Source organism: Zootoca vivipara, chromosome 2 (assembly GCF_963506605.1).
Source record: "Zootoca vivipara chromosome 2, rZooViv1.1, whole genome shotgun sequence".
Lineage (NCBI taxonomy): Eukaryota > Metazoa > Chordata > Lepidosauria > Squamata > Lacertidae > Zootoca > Zootoca vivipara.
Genome location: NC_083277.1, coordinates 9,778,635 through 9,796,447, shown reverse-complemented (window position 1 = coordinate 9,796,447; position 17,813 = coordinate 9,778,635). Strand labels below are relative to the sequence as shown.

The following is a 17,813-nucleotide window of genomic DNA, read 5'->3' as shown; positions in this document are numbered from 1 at the left end:
CCAGTGATTTTGCTGGTGTTGCTGGAGGTTGTTATGATCTGAACTCTGGGTTATTATCTGCATCTTTTCATTTTTACCTTTGCCGGTGTTTACTTCCAGGAGGTTGTTAACTCTTGAGTTATTATCTGCATCTTTTTTATTTTTATTGGTGATTTTAACGTTAATGTTGCATTGTTAAAGTACTTCTTCACCACAGTGCCTTGAGGGATGGCCCCCAACTTGGATGGCTTTAAAAGAGGGTTAGACAAATTCACTGAGGTAAAAGGCTGTCAATGGCTACCAGCCATGGAGGCTGTGCTCTGCTTCTGAATACCAATGACTTGGATGATGGGTTTGAGGGCATCCTGAGACGACACCAAATTGGGAGCGGTGGCTAATACCCCAGAGGACAGGATCACACTTCAAAATGACCTTAACAGATTAGACAACTGGGCCAAAGCAAACAAGATGAATTTTAACAAGGAGAAATGTAAGGTACTACATTTGGGCAGAAAAAAATGAAAGACACAAATACAGGATGGGTGACACCTGGCTTGAGAGCAGTACATGTGAAAAGGATCTAGGAGTCTTGGTAGGGAGCTGGATATGTTTAGCCTGGAGAAGAGAAGGTTAAGGGGTGATATGATAGCCATGTTCAAATATATGAAAGGATGTCTTATGGAGGAGGGAGAAAGATTGTTTTCTGCTGCTCCAGATAAGCGGACACGGAGCAATGGATTCAAACTTCAAGAAAGAAGATTCCACCTAAACATTAGGAAGAACTTCCTGACAGTAAGAGCTGTTCGGCAGTGGAATTTGCTACCAAGGAGTGTGGTGGAGTCTCCTTCCTTGGAGGTCTTTAAGCAGAGGCTTGACAGCCATATGTCAAGAATGCTTTGATGGTGTTTCCTGCTTGGCAGGGGGTTGGACTTGATGGCCCTTGTGGTCTCTTCCAACTCTATGATTCTATGATTCTTTTAATTTTGTGACTGCTGTCACCATCTGCAGTGATCATGGAACCCAATAAAGTAAAACCTCTCACTGCCTCCATTTCTTCCCCTTCTATTTGCCAGGAGGTGATGGGAACAGTGGCCATGATCTTCGTTTTTTTGATGTTGAGCTTCCGACCATATTTTGCGCTCTCCTCTTTCACCCTCATTAAAAGGTTCTTTAATTCCTCCTCACTTTCTGCCATCAAGGTTGTGCTATCAGCATATTTGAGGTTGCTGATATTTCTTCCGGCAATCTTATTTCCAGTTTGGGATTCATCCAGTCCAGCCTTTCACATGATGAATTCTGCATATAAGTTAAATAAGCAGGGAGATAATATACAGCCTTGTCGTACTCCTTTCCCAATTTTGAACCAATCAACTGTTCCATATCTAGTTCTAACTGTAGCTTCTTGTCCCACATAGAGATTTCCCAGGAGACAGATGAGGTGATCAGGCACTCCCATTTCTTTAAGAACTTGCCATAGTTTGCCGTGGTTGACACAGTCAAATGTGGTGTAGTGGTTAGAAAATGCCCCACTTGAGGTCCATTCACAGCCGAGTCACTTTACGCACCAGCAATGATGAGTGACACCTGGCAATTCTCTAACAATAAACGTTTTATTTCTTGCTCAAGCAGGAAAACTTACTGCAAGAAATTAGGGGAACTGGTCAGAGGTTGATCTTTGTTTACCCAGTTTATATAGCAATACAGGTTAGACATGCGAGGAACCCGGTGGTATGGTCCAACTGTTAGCTGAACCGCAAAAAGATAGGTGTTTTCACACCTGAGCTATGTTGGAGTAACTGGACATGGGAATTGGTTAATTTCCTTCATGGGCATAAATCACTCTGTGAATGAGAATCAGAGGCGGAAGATCAGGCAAGTCAGTTGCTATGGTAACAACCCAGTGCCCTGGCTGTAGAAGTGATTAATGTATGTCAGCTCAGTAGTGTCTGCTGTTATGTCTTGAATTGCTGAACATCAGAGCAACGGAGATTCTTTGTACTGGTATGTATCACTACATATTTGTATCTGCAAAACCCTATGTATGTATTTCTACATCCATAACTGTTTTACTGATCCTTATCTTCTGCAGCAGTAAACCATCGGAATGCTTCTCAGCTTCTGTGTGGCAACTGGTGGATTATTATTATTTATTGAATTTATATACTGCCCTGTACCCGGGGGTCTCAGGGCGGTTCACAATATAAAATCAATATATAAAACCACAAAAGACCTAATAAAAACAAAAACAACTCAATAGCCCCCCAGCCAAGGAGATGAGACCAATAATGGATTGAACCGTCAATACGGTGATTTCTGCATGTGCTGTAGTGAGAGGCAGATGGAGCTAGTCAACATGGGAAGGTAGCCCATCTAGGACAGACATGTCTAACCCATCGATCATGAGCCCAGCTCCTCTCCATGGCAACCCAAAAGAGCACAGCATGCTCCTCACCAGCCAGAAAGGCGATGTCTCCAAAGTCAGCGCGAAAGATGATCGTACACAACAAAGGAGAAGGAGAAGCACAGAAAAGAGAGAGGGGAGTGTTGGTGACATCCTGATTTGCAGCGGATAAGCCACACCTTATCTATGTCATAAGACATAGGTGAATGACAACAGATAAACCTACCGTAACAAAAATAGCCTGAAATAAATAAATAGTTTCAGCAGGAAGTTCAAAGTAATAATTGATTAAAAATAGAAATTGGACCAATGTTTTCAGTTAACACCAAAATATTTTTAAAGAGGAGGAGAACCAGTTGCTGTCATAGGTATTATAGCTGTATCTAGAAGATATATAGATGATCTGATTAGAAAAATAATGTGCACCCTGGGGGTTGAGGGATGAAGTGGGAGGAAAGTTCATTTTGAAGAGTCTATCTCTGTGTTGCAACTCTTATGATGCCATCTTGGTTTTGGGATTGTAACATCGTGACTGGTCTGTATCATTCAGCTGCATGTTCCTCTTTTGGGCTCTAAATGGGGTCTTGTTCTGACTGTGACTTTTGGCTGTGAATATAGAAACTTGTTGGGCTCCTTACTGGTATTAATTGCTTTTCACCTAACACAGAAAATAGTTCAGACTTCAGAAAGTTAAACAAATGGTATAAAGAAGATCATGTGCGAACTTCCGGTTTACCGCCAGCGCTGATCAGCGAGGAAACCTTGAGCTCCGAGGTTCCTGGTGCTGTGAGGGAGTGTCACGGTCCGGTCGGCAGGCGGTTCAAGCCCTGGCTGAGGACATCAGGACCAGAGGCAAGATGGTGGTGTAGACGCAGGAACAGGTGCAGGGCTGAGGGTCCAGTAGCAGGCAGTCGCAGGGTCAAGGAGCAAGGCAGAGGCGAAGACAAAGGTCTGGGAGTCAAGGAGCAAGGCGTCGGCAGGGCGAGGGTCCACGGGTTGAGGATCAAGGCATCGGCAAGGCGAAGGTCCAAGGGTCGAGGATCAAGGCGTCGGCAAGGCGAGGGTCCAAGGAGCAAGGTGTCGGCAAGGCAAGGGTCCAAGGAGCAAGGAACAAGAGGCCAGATGCAACAAGGCAGGGATAGCATTGCTGTGGCAAAGAGCTGAAGGGAAATGCTGAGCTTTTATCCCTCCCAGCTCTTGCCACCAGGTGCATTTGATGACCTGGATTTTCAGAAGCAACTTTTGGAATTGCTTTTGGACTTGATAGATGAATTGCTGCAAAATAATATGCAGCTGCATGAAAGGAAGCAGAACCGTGTGGACAGTGAAAAAGGATTAATTTTAATTGAGAATGAAGTGAAGCAAGAAGAACAATAATCAGTCTTGGACAGTGTAATTTAACTTAAAAAAGAAGAGGAAGATTTATGGAATATTGTTCCCCCAGTGAGGGGGGCTGGGAACAGAACATATGCTTGATCCAAGGAGTATCCAAAGAAGAACCAGCATGGAATAATGTCCTCCCAGTGAGAGAGGGAGGGCAGGATCCATACTGGGTCCATAACCTAAAGGGGGGAAAACTGAGATAGGGCTGGAAATTGGAATTATAACAGGATGGTTTTGTACTACAGTATTTAAAGAATTGGGGGAGGCAGAAGGGGACGATTAAGGAAGAATGGTGGGTAGGCTGGGACAGGGTGGGAGTGGGGTGAGGGGTAATAATGGATGTAGTTTCTTGATTTAGATGGTTCGAAACTGGAATTGCTTATGGAACTTGCTGAAGTATCTGGGAGACCCTGAGTCCAGGGGAAGGGGGGCTGAATTAGCTTTCAGTGTTTAAATGTTATTATGATAGAAGAATTAATATTTAAATTTATGGAAATTTTTTGGTAATAAATTTGAGGCTAAAAGGAGAAATAGAAGATAGAAGGATGGGAAAATAAATTTTGATTTGGATAAATTGATTAATTATTGGTGAAGAATAGATGATGTTTTTAGAATAGAATATTTGAGTGATAATGATAAAATATGTTAGAAAGATTTAAGACATAAAATGAAAATTGCTTAATTGGAATTATAAAATGGACCCAGTGAGGGGGGAATTGAGGAAGTCAACAATGTTAAGTAAAAAATGTAAGAATTGATATGTTTTTATTTTTTTATTTTTTGTGATTTTGTATTTGGTAAAATTGGAAAATGAATAAAAATTATTTGAAAAATTAATAATAATGAAGATAATGTGCATTACTTCAAAGATGCAGAAGAGCCGTGACTCAGGGGAACAGTGTCTGCTTGGCATGGAAAAGCTTCCAGCTTCAACCCCCCCCCCTCCCGGCATCTCCATTTCGGACTGGGAAAGGTGTCAGTCTGAAATCCAAAAGAGCCACACCACTCGGTGTACACACTGCAGAGCAAGATGTCCCTGCATCTAAAGCACCAATGCAGCTTGGTTACACAAACACATACACAAGCCAGTGCATGGCACTGCCAAGGTTGACTCTGTTCCGGCAGTTCAGGGAGGCTGGAGCTGAGAGATGTTGTGTTGTGTTTGAGAGGCCTGCTCCTTCCTGATTTGTTTTCCTGCTGCCTCAATAAACCAGCTGTTGTTAATTTAATAAAGTTATCTATTGAGGCTTCCTGTCCCAGGAGGGGACAAACAAACTGCCCACACACTGCTCTGGTCCCCATGATGGAGGCAAGGAGGCAGAGACACCTTATCTCCACATTGCAGATTCTCATAGCACTAGAACTCATGGCCCCTAAACAAAGCTGAATGTTGGGAGATCCAGGAAAGCGAAAAGCATTTAATTGTGCAGCACATAATTGAACCATGGAGCTCACTGCCACTGGAGGCAGAGATGGCAACCAACTTATGGAATTGCAGAGTTGGAAGGGTCTTCTAGTCCAGATCTCTGCAATGCAGTAATCTTTTGCCCAGTGTGGTGCTCAGGATGGTGACACTTAGATTAAGACTTTTTAAAAAAATAAATAAATTTTTTTTTATAAAAAAAACTTTATTTCAATTCTATAAACAATACAAGATAAACAAGGCAAAGAAATCAAATAAGCAATAAGCAAATTAACAAAAGCAATAGACAAATTAACAAGATAACAAATTAACAAATTAACAAAATAAACAAAATAAAGAAATTAACATAATTTAACATAACTTAATCCAAACCATAACTCAAACCATAATTTCAATATTTCAAATAAGACTTAAGTAAACTAATAAGCACCTTATAATAAAAGAACGAAAATAAAACTAAAATATTTACGTATAATACATAAAATACACAAAGAAGAAAAAATAAAGATACAAAGGAAATACTTCCTACTATTCATGCATCGCTTTCCTTCTTTCTTTCCCTCTATTCTTGCTTTAATTTACTTATCACTCTTTATTTCATTAATTACATTGTTATAGCTAATAAAATTTCCTGCTTCTTTTTCAATTTAGGCAAATCACCAAATCGATATTGAATTTTTCTTTTTTGAAATACTCCTCTACGCATTTCCATTCAATTATATATTTTTGTTTAGGGATATTTCTAATTGCCGCGGTCATTTTGGCCAAATTCATGAGCTCTACTAAGACTTTTGTTGTTGTTTAGTCGTTTAGTCGTGTCCGACTCTTCGTGACCCCATGGACCATAGCACGCCAGGCACTCCTGTCTTCTACTAAGACTATCTAAGACTATCATGCTCTACCCAAGATGGGGAAATAAGTCAAGGGGACAGATTCATGGAGCACTAGGCTGTGAAATGGCTCTTAAGCACAATGGCTACGCTCTGCCTCCACAGTCCAGAGGCAGCAGGCTTCTAAATCTTAGCTGCTGGAAACTGCAGAGGGGGGGTGGGAAGGCTGGTTTTGCTCACAGGTTCTCCTTGCAGGTTTCCCACACGCGTCTGGGTGGCCCCTCTTGGGTGCTGGACCAAATGGGCCCCTTTTGTGTACTTCCACAGGGTGAGAGGCGGCTCAAATGGAAAGTTATGACGACATACAAACATAGCTAACATCATATAGGGGATGAAGCCAGGGGAAGTGGGCATCAGGCAAGTGGGAGGGGAGGTGTCTTTATTCCGACATGTGACACCACCCCGTGGGAAACGCAGGGAAAGGAGAGCAGGCTTCACTGGTCAGTAGACAGCAACCCTGATAGTGGAACTGGAGAGCCCTGTCAGATCTTTGAGAGTGGTCAATTCCACAGGCATTTGTTGTTCTAGCTGTTAGTGTAGTGTAGTGTAGTAGGTCTTCAGTGATTTCAGCTCAGTGCAAATAAGAAACAGGAGGCGAGGATCTGGTACAACATCTCTTTACTTCAAAGAACAGGTAAGAGCCAGAACACAGGGAATGGGGAAAACTGGGGCTTATATAGTAACAGAGAACTAGCAGGGGAAATATACATTTTTGTGGGAACCAATGGCAAGCATTCCCTCCAGCGGAAACCAATCCGGCAGTGAATCCAAATCCTGCACTCTGAACCAGCAAATGATAGATGTTCCCGCTGGAACTTGAACATTCGAATAAACACAGTAATACACTACAATAAACTCTATATTACAGTACATACTTGGCTGTGCTATTACTTTAATACACAACAGTTAGTATCCCGGAAGAAATCAGATGCAGCTGGTGCAGAAAAGACACTCCTTGGGGGAGCATTGTGTATTTGGGGTGGGGCTGAGGAACAAAGGGAAGGTGCCCTGCGAAATGTATAGGGCAGCACAGCCCATGGGGCCCCTTCTGGAAGCTGCTGGACTGCAACTCCCATCCTCTCTGACCCCTGGCCATGCTGGATGGGTCAGAGGGGAGTTGGAGTCCAGGATTATCCAGAGGACACCCCATTTGATGCCCCCGATAGACAGAATCCAGCCTGTAAATAAGGAACTTTAATGCATCAACCATAAACACATTTAACTGGGCAGAAGCCCCACTCAATGCAATGAGGTTTATTTCTGACAAAGTGTGGCAATGGCGAGGGCATTTGAAGCTGACACCTTGTTCAATTTCTTTTTCATTTTCTCCCCACCTGAGGTCTCCAGAGCAAGGAGCTATCCTGACTGATGTGGGTGAAGGGAGTTCATTTTCTATTCCTCTATTAATCCAATGATGCATGCATTTTAAAAGCTGCATGAGGTATTGTGGGGAGAGGAAGGTTTCGCAGAATCACAGAGTTACGAGGGGTCCTGACGGTCATCTAGTCCCACCCCCTGCAGTGCAGGAAACCTTTGCCCAATGTTGGGCTCAAACCCACGACCCTGGGATTAAGAGTCTCATGCTCTGCCAAATCAGACATCTCCAAAGGAAAACAAGATTGAATTTATTAGGACTCTTAAAAGTGTGACTGTCTCTTTAAGAAGCTGCAGAGGGAATTCTGGGAAAAGGAAAGAATGCAAAGCAACAGCAACCCATTTTTGTTTTGTTATTTCTGCTGATTATTACTAATTAATCATTTCAAAAGGCCCTTGAAAAACTGCCCAACGTGCTCTTAGCGTGTAAATGTTTTTTATATCGGTCACTCCGGTCTGGAGAGAAACTCCTGCTGGGCCTGGGAGGCAGATTTAGTCTCCTCAGGAGATCTTGAGGTGGGCGTTGCTCCACCCCAGATAAAAGAAAGGGAGGAGGGTCTCTCCAGAGAATGAGGCTCCTGAGAACGTGTAGAGTTTGGCTCCTGAGTCTGCGTCAGAAAAAGACACACGTCCCCCTTCATAGTCCAGAGTCACCCGGATCCTCCTGGGCTCCTCACTCAGGGACAGAAGAGAGGAATCAGGGGAGGTGAAGGAATCAAGGGAGGTACAGGCCACGTACTTGCCTTCAGGCTTCCCCACAGCCTAGATCCTCTCCTCACACCAAAAGGAGATGCTGCCATTTCTCCTCTCCTCACGCCACAAGGAGATGCTGCCCTTTCCCCCCACAGATTTCCTGGCAACCCCCAAAGCCCACCATTCCCCACTTCCCACAGTGACTTCCCATAAATGTCTGCCTGCTGTGAATCTTTCACATCCCAACATCCCAACACACAACGCAAGTTGTTGAATCTCTCAGGATAGTTGGGCAGGTCTTGAAATTTGTCTCCATATCTCAGGCTTTTCCCATCCTCTGACAGGATGAGTTGGGGATGGGCTGTGTCTGGATCCAGAGTCACATTTGCTGTTGCGGGGAATATGAGGGAAAGAGAATATTAGGTAGAGTCAGCCAAGAGACAGAAACAGACATCTTGTTAAAAAAAAACACAACCAAAAATCCCAGATTCCCTTTCAGATCAATGGAATTTCTCTGCATCACATGCAAGATTCCTCCTTGCAGACTTTCATCATAATAAATATCTTCCTTGTTGGTTTTTAAATCAGTTTTCTTCACTTTCTTATATTTGATGTGTATTGTGTCTGCCCTCCTCTCAACCCAGGCAGCAGGAGGAGGAGAGACACAGGGACCTGCCAGACCATTGCTCAGTATTGCCTACCCAGGCTGGCAGCAGCACTCCAGGCAGGGCCGTCTTGAGCAGATTGCGCGCCCTGGTGCTGAGGGGCGGAGATCGCTCCGCCGCCCGCTCCGTCCTCGCAGGGCGCAATTGGTTTCCGCGCGGCAAAGCCGCGCAGCGCCCTCCTTGCCAGGCCGGCGCCCAGCTTACCAGCCCCCCCCCATGGTGCACTGCGCCACTGGGGGGCTATGTAGAGCCGGCCCTGACTCCAGGGTTTCAAGCAGGAGGCTCTCCCGTCACCTGGGGATGCCAGGGGTTGAATTTGGGATTGCCACTGAGTTGTTGTTGTTGTTGTTAATTGAATTTATATACAGCCCTATAGTCGGAGGTCTCTGGGCAGTTTTGAACAAAATCAAAATCTGAAATCAAAATATATACAGTAATCAAAATAAAAACAACAACACAATAACATCTCCCCCCCAAAAAAAGAACAACATTTAAAAAGGGCATAGGATGTCAATCAAATCAACCAAAAGCCTGGCTAAAATGGAACGTTTTTGCCTGGCGCCAAAGGTGTATAATGAATGCGCCCCCAACAGTGTCTGAGGGACAGTGAACTGGCCCCCTGTTTTAAAAGTTTGAAGACCCCTGGACTAGATGATCCTTGGGATTCTTTCAGACTCTACTATTCCATGATTCCATGGGGAAATCAGAAATGGTAAACCATACTAGAAAATGGCTGAATACAATCATTCAAAATCCACAAATAACATTGGAAACTGTACTGGAGGGCTGGAGGAAGGTTAACATCTGTCCCTAGTAATCTGGTGGGGAAAAGCTGCTGAAACTGGAATTTCCAAGCATGCTGACAAACCAAATTGCAGAGAAAGAATCAGCAGAGCTTTACCAAGTAATTCCAAGGGTCTCATGTAATGGGAAGTCCTCCCCTCATGGAATGGGGCTGATCTCATAAGAACTGTGGGAACTCTGAGGAGATTGGGATGGCTGAAGCATGAGAAATGGCTGGTGAGGTTGAAACTCTGTGGAAGAGGCACATTAGTCGTTGTCTCTGCTGCTGGGAGACCAGCCTGGGCAGGAGGTGGAGGAGGGACTGGGTGTTTGCGGGTGCCCTTTTTAACACACTTCACGAGGGGGAAATCCAAACAAATCTCGAGAAGCTCCAAAATAATCTCTCCAGATTGTGTGGAGGGAAAACAAAATGCTAGGGAGGTTTCCTATACATGAGAACTTGACAAGATGGACATTGGACTGACCCTGGAGGATTCTCCTTAAGGGCTTTTGTAATATAAGGCTCTGAGGCTTTTTCCTACAATCAAGCAGTATATAAATTTTTGAAAGAAAGAAACATCTATAAAATTAAGGGGGAAACCAGGATAATAGTCTACAGGCAGGAAAAGAACTCACAACTGGTGTGCAGGTTCTTCACAGGGACAAGCTCTGCCCCCAATGCAAGCCTTCAAACCCTCTCCCAGTTCATTCATGGGACAGACAAAGAACCCAAACACCAACAGAGGACTGTTACCCAGAGTTACACCATTGATGGGGGTCCCAAAGTCTGCAGGCCAGATGGTTCATCACCCATGAAATATCAGTCCCCATCCCTCCTGTAGAGTTGCTCCTCCCCTGGAAATTTACCTTTCTGAATCTGTTCTCTGGATAGCAGAGCATCTGAGGAAGCAAAAAGATATAAAGTGTAAGGACAACACTCTTTAATCTGAAATAAATCTCCATACAAAAGTAACACTTCATAACGTAGCATCCTTAAATTCAAGTATGGTCAAACCTTGGTTTTTGATCATCCCTGTTGCTGTAAACATTTTTTTAAAAAAGCTTTGAAACTCAGCAATCATAAAGCAAGCTTACAAATAGCAGAATAAAAATATTCAGCATGAAGATGGAGGGCACAAGGAGAAGGGGACGACAGAGGACGAGATGGTTGGACAGTGTTCTCGAAGCTACGAACATGAGTTTGACCAAACTGCGGGAGGCAGTGCAAGACAGGAGTGCCTGGTGTGCTCTGGTCCATGGGGTAACAAAGAGTCGGACACGACTAAATGACTAAACAACATTTTCATTGGAGAAATGTTAAAAGGGTGTGGTGTTTTGCGACTCCCAAGTCAAGGAGATAAGTAACTATCCAACCTTTAGAAGACATCTGAAGGCAGCCCTGAATGGGGAAGCTGTTTATTGCTTAATGATTTATTATGTTTTTATAGGTTGGAAGCTGCCCAGAGTGGCTAGGGCAACCCATTCAGATGGGCGGGGTAATAATAATAATAATAATAATAATAATAATAATAATAATAATAATAATAATAATAATCAGTGCTTTTTCTGGGGGGGATGCAGGGGTACGCATACCCCTAAACATATTGAGAATCTTTGTACTTTTGTCCATTTACTGTATTTATTTTCCCCGATTTGAAATGGTGATTTTCTTGAGTCAAAATGAGAGTACTCCTAAACATTTTGTGTGTGAAAAAAGCAACAACAACAACAACAATTTTTCATCAGAGAAATGTTGGAGGGTATGCTATAGGATGGCCTTGTTTAAATTTAACTTTTATATATTAAAAGCTGGAGAGCATGTGCAATCGTGCCTTTTGTTAGAAACAAAATCAGTCCAAATACCTAAGAGTTAAATAGATAAAGCGTTAAATAAAGTACTTGCTCCTAGAGAGACAACAGAATGTGAGAGGGGGGGGGAGGAAAAAGTGTAGTTCCTGTCTCTTCCTGCTCTTTCTTACTCTCTCTCTCTCTCTGTTAGGGAGATGGGAGGAGAGCTGGCTCTTGCGTTCCTGCAAGGAGAAAAAATAGGTGAGTTGCAAACGACCCTTTGAACAATGGGGAAATGGAGTCCACAGGAATGCTGGAAATTGCTGACTGGAAGGGAGCCCACGGTAGAAAATGTGAGGGGGAGAATGTAACTCAAGGTCTTTCTCTCCCCCCACCCCCCAAAAAGCAAAAATTACTTAAGCATTCAGGAGTCAAATTTTTTGAGTACCAAGGCACAACTGTATTGCCTAGCCCTGGGAGGTATTGATAGCACAGTTGTTGTTCTTTAGTCGTTTAGTCGTGTCCGACTCTTTGTGACCCCATGGACCAGAGCATGCCAGGCACTCCTGTCTTCCACTGCCTCCCACAGTTTGGTCAAACTCATGTTCGTAGTTTCGAGAACACTGTCCAACCACCTCATCCTCTGTCGTCCCCTTCTCCTAGTGCCCTTGATCTTTCCCAGAATCAGGGTCTTTTCAGGGAGTCTTCTCATGAGGTGGCCAAAGTATTGGAGCCTCTGCTTCAGGATCTGTCCTTCCAGTGAGCACTCAGGGCTGATTTCCTTCAGAATGGATAGGTTTGATCTTCTTGCAGTCCATGGGACTCTCAAGAGTCTCCTCCAGCACCATAATTCAAAAGCATCAATTCTTTGGCGATCAGCGGCCATGATAGCACAGATAGCGCCATATAATCCCATTAGTAATGCCAGTCTTCTGTCTTTCCACTCACCAGGTGACAGCACTGCATATGAGATCATAGAGGAGACGTCCCTGCCCCGCTCCTTTCCCCCACCCTGATGAAGGAGGTCGTGAGCTTGTGCGCTTTCCTCAAAGGGTTGAGGGCAAAGTTTCCTTGAGGCCTACAACCTGTGTGAACGGGCAGACCTCAGGGATGAGTCTACAGGAACATTCATGGAAGACCCACGCTGGAGAAGAGGACGGTCTCTTTGACCCGGCGGCACTTAAAAACAAGGGCAAGCTCTTGAACTTCGGCCAAATGGAAGAGGAGCAAGGTAAGAGAAACTGCACAGGTGCCACTTAAATTTAGGGAACCAATGGTTTTCAAACCTTTGGCCCTTCAGGAAATATTTATTGCATCCTCTTCATAGTTGCAGTTATTGTGACATTTATTTCACCTAAAAGTTTCCAGGCACTGTCCAAGGATTAAGCAATCATATAGGGCAGGGTTTCTCAAACTTGAGTCTAAAGCTCTTTTTGGACTACAATTTCCATCATCCCTGACCACTGGTCCAGCTGGCTAGGGGTGATGGGAGTTGTAGTTCAAAAACAGCTAGAGACCCAAGTCTGGGAAGCCCTGTGTTAAAGTGTTGGGGGACGAAGGTTCAAATCCCTACTCAGCCGTAAAGCTGGGCCAGTCACTTACTACCTATTAGTCTCAGCTACCTCACAGAGTTGTGGTGAGGGATAAAATGAGGGAGGAGGAGAACTATGTTTGTCACCTTGCCCTCCTTGGAGGAAATGTAATAAATAAATCAGTGTTGTTATCCCCATTTTGCAGATCTGGGGCACGGGTATGGTGAGGGCCGGGTCATGGATTTGTGACGGAGGCAAAGTCTGAATTGGTGTTCCCTGAATTATAAACTTAGTCCCTTAGTTTCTATGCTGTAATTTTGTTTTCTCTGACTTGTGAGCAGTTATGGAGCCAAATGTCCTGTAAGTCTTTAAACTTGGCCAGTGCATCCTGGTGTCAGATGTGGCTCCAGTTCTCTCATTTATTTACATGATTTATATGGCACCCTTCGCACAGGGTGGCTAACAGACAGGGATGGAAATAGCTGCTCCAGCACCCCGAGCGGTGTGTGTCAATCTGCTCATGGGGGTGCCATGGCGATCCGTGCACGGGGGGGGGGGGGGGCGTCGCGCTGAGCAGCCCATGGAGTCCACCTGCAGACACAAGCCCCACTCTGCCATTTCGGGCAGCACAGGGCCCCAAGCCACCACGTCACTCCCAGGAGAGATGCATGGCTTGGGTGTGCTGCAGGCCCCACGGTGAGTGCCGCCCACCATTTTCTCACCCCTCTCAGTGGGGACACCTGGGGAGGACCACACCTACCACACACCCCTTGCTACGCCCCTGCTAACAGGAAAAGCAAGTGAATAAGAGCTCATAAAATCCATTAAAAAAGCAAGTCCACACCAGAACAAATCACTGAATAATCATTACTAATAGTAGCAGCAGCAGATAAATCAGCAGTAGCTGATTTAGGACAGTCATGAACCAATGAACCAGGCAATGAAGAGAGCGAAAGTTGGGTTGCATATACACCATGCATTTAAAGCACATATGCTCCCACCAAAGAATCCTGGGAACCTTAGTCTACCCCTCTCAGGGCTACAATTCCCAGCACCCATAACAAACTACAGCTCCCAGGGGGAAGTAACGTCCATTAAATGCATGGTGTGTACACAGCTTTAAGTGCTTAACTAGCAGAGTCTTCTTGCTTTCTCTGAGTGCTGATTTGGGAGCTTTTATAGGGACCATCAGGGACCCAGGTGGCGCTGTGGGTTAAACCACAGAGTCTTGGGCTTGCTGATCAGAAGGTCGGCGGTTCGAATCCCTGCAACGGGGTGAGCTCCCGTTGCTCGGTCCCAGCTCCTGCCCACCCAGCAGTTCGAAAGCACATCAAAGTGCAAGTAGATAAATAGGGACCGCTCCGGCGGGAAGGTAAACAGCGTTTCCGTGCGCTGCTCTGGTTCACCAGAAGCAGCTTTGTCATGCTGGCCACATGACCCGGAAGCTGTCTGCGGACAAACGCCGGCTCCCTCGGCCTATAGAGCGAGATGAGCGCCGCAACCCCAGAGTTGGACACGACTGGACCTGATGGTCAGGGGCCCCTTTACCTTTATAGGGACCATCAAGAAACACCTGAACATCTCTGGCCTATTGGTGTACAGAGGATAATCTGGCTGGTGCATATTTCCTCTCTGAGCTAGAGCTGGGTGGTGGTGCACAGGCTAAATCCCTGCCTGACATCTTTCAAGACCAGCTTCAGGCTTACATTTCACAGAACAGCTCCCTTTCCCAGGAAATCCCTTCAATTCTTCAGGGTTTGTCTGTTTTAAATCAATGTGCCCCCCTAGTGGCAAAACAGCTGCATAGCTAGGAAACCGACTTACCGGTATTTATATTTAATTGCATTTTTACCCTGCTTTTATCTTGCTTTTCAGCCAGAAACCTAACAGCATTGAAACCCATTGCAAATAGCAATTATAATAGTGTGGAAAGAAAAGATGCTGTTCAGAGTGGGTTCTTAACAGACATGAACCAGGCATTATTTATTTATTGCATATCCCACCTTTTTCTCCAAGCTTAAGGTGGTTCTCCCTTTCTTCAGTTAATCCCCATGACAACACTGTGAGGTAGAGCTCTTAGGCTGAGAGAGGCAGTATCTGACCCAGGGTCACCTAGTGAGCTTCATGGCCAAGTAAGAATTAAAAAACCCTGGTATTCAAGGTCCTGGTCTAACACTATAACCACTAACACTACCACCACACAAGCTCTTCAGACCTGCTGCTTCCCTGCCCTCTGATGGTCTCATGGTGGCAATTGGTAGCTCCATGGCTGGAGCTCACAGAGAAGGGTCTCTGATACAGGCTGGTTCATATTGGGAAGGGTTTATGGTTTTATAGTTCAAAACCAGCACTTTGAATTGAACCCAGAAACTATTGGAAAGCCAGTCGGGCCAGAATCTGTGTAATAGGTTCAGTCCTCCATGTCTCTGTCATTAATCTGGCTGCACTAGCTGCAGTTTCCAAACTGTCTTTATTTTTCTAATTTTTTTTATTCGTTTTGCAGATTATTACAAATCAAACCAAATCGAATTTAATACAATTTCTTAAAATATCAGGTTTCCCACTCCTTTTGCAAACATATGTCAAGCATTTCCTCCTGTATCCACATCATCTTTTATTTAGTGTCCAATTGATCCTTCACTTCACTTGTTGTTAGTCCATTATGATGACCCCCCCCCTTAAAAAACACGCCTCTGTTACATCTTATAATTATAAAATCCATTCCTTCATATGCATTGTTGTTTGTGGTGGGAGAGTTCATTACTATCTTCCATTGCTCAGTCTTTGCAGTGCTTGTCTGGATATTACGAGGTCATATTTCATTCCTTCTGCTGATCACCAACTAGCATACTGTCTGCGACCACAAATAACTCACAAACTGTCTTTAAAATCAGCCCCACATATAACACATTGGAATAATCTAACCTAGACCAGTGGCTAGACTGTACACAAAGTGTGTTCACTTTGTACTCTCTTTCTTCTCCCATCAGGTGAGGGGAGCGCAATTGAGAGTATACATCATCCATGGCAAGCCTCTGAACAAGGGGAACTCTGTGCAACCAAGAGAATCCCTGAAGGGAATGTTTCCGAAGCTCCAGGAGCTGTTGAAAGTCCCCAAGGACCGTGGAGGCAACAGGGAAACTGTTTGGAGAAGAGCAGAGGTAAATCTTGGCAAAGTGAAATCGGAGACCGCAAGGGAAGCCGTGAAGGTCAGGGGCAAAAGACACTGACTGAATTGGGGAACAGCTCAGGCAGAACCCAAGAAGAGAAGATATACCAGTGCTTATACTGTGGGAAATCCTTCAACGCACACTTCAAACTTGTTAGACACCACAGAATCCACACGGGAGAGAAACCATACAAGTGCTTGGATTGCGGCAAGAGTTTTGACCAGAAAGGAAACCTTATTGCTCATGTGAGGATCCACACAGGAGAAAAGCCATATGTGTGCTCCGATTGTGGGAAAAGCTTCAGCCACAAAGGCAGCCTTGTTTTGCATGTGAGAATCCACACTGGGGAGAAACCCTACAAATGCCCTGATTGCGGGAAATGCTTCAGCCGTTTAGGTTCCCTGAAAGAGCATGAGAAGACTCACACAGGAGAAAGACCATACGCCTGCTTAGACTGTGGGAGGAGCTTCAGAAAAATATCTGAGCTCACAACCCACCACAGGTTCCATACGGGAGAGAAGCCATACAAATGCTTGGGCTGTGAGAGATCCTTCAGTACGAGCTCCAATCTCATTGCCCATCAAAGGACCCACACAGGAGAGAAACCTTATAAATGCTCAGATTGCGGGAAAAGGTTCAGCCAGGCTGGGAACCTTAAAGAACACGAGAGAACCCACACTGGAGAGAAGCCATATAAATGCCCAAACTGTGGGAAAAGCTTCAGGCAGATCTCTTACTTTATTAAGCACCACCAAACCCACCTTGCAGATGAGGGGATGCATGTGGAAGAGAAACCATATAAATGCTCTGATTGTGGAAAAGGTTTTGGTGAGAAAGCGAGCCTCGGCAGACACCAGAGAATCCACACTGGAGAGAAGCCCTTTAAATGCTCAGACTGTGGGAAAAGCTTCTGCCTGAAATCAAATCTTGTTGTCCACTTGAGAATCCACACTGGTGAGAAGCCATATAAATGCTCCGAGTGTGGGAAGAGCTTCAACCAGACGTCAAGTCTTCACAATCACGAGAGAACCCACAAAGGGCAGGAACCATATAAATGTTTAGAGTGTGGGAAAAGCTTCAACAGACCTTCACAACTTAAAGCACATGAGAGAATCCACATTGGAGAGAAACCATATCGGTGTTCACTGTGTGGGAAAGGCTTTATTTACAACCACCACCTTGTGAGACACCAGAGAAATCATGCAGCAGAGAAACCTTATAAATGCCCAGGTTGTGGGAAAGAATTCAGCCTCAGATCGACCCTTATTAAACATCAAAGAATCCACATGGAAGGGACACAATTAAAAAATATGTAAGGCACGCTTTGAGCATACAGTACTAAACAGTTGAGAATCCATTCAGGTGTTGGAAATCCCATTCACAGCAGGCCTTGAAAGTGGGCCTGGATATTGTTGTGGCCTGGCCCTAGGCTAATGTGTAAAGTCAGTGAAATGAACATTGAACATAGGGAATTGCCTTTTACTGAGGCCTTTTCATTCTCCTTTATTTATTCATCTTCTTACATTTATAGACTGTTTTATCCCCATAGCCTTTGGCAAGATGGGAGCTTTAGGAGTTTAGGACGCAGAGGGTGGGGGGAGTCCAGTAAGTGGGGAATGTGGTAAAGGCTTATAAACTTGTGCATGATGTGAAGAAAATAGATGGAGAGAAAGCCTTCTCCCTTTGTTGTGATACTAGTGTGTGTTTTTCATTTGCCACTGAAATCATAGAA

The 17,813-nt window shown here is 44.6% G+C and overlaps 1 protein-coding gene across 1 annotated transcript in view; it reads left to right on the top strand.

Moving 5' to 3' along the window:
* Window positions 1–17,426, top strand: part of LOC118081199 (zinc finger protein 271) — an 85,124-nt gene extending 67,698 nt beyond the window's left edge. Inside the window, exon 8 of the mRNA XM_035107507.2 lies at window positions 16,223–17,426. Coding sequence (XP_034963398.2) covers window positions 16,223–17,397 — 1,175 coding nt within the window. The 3' untranslated portion in view covers window positions 17,398–17,426. The remainder of the gene's footprint in view (window positions 1–16,222) is intronic.
* The last annotated feature ends 387 nt before the right edge of the window (window positions 17,427–17,813 follow it).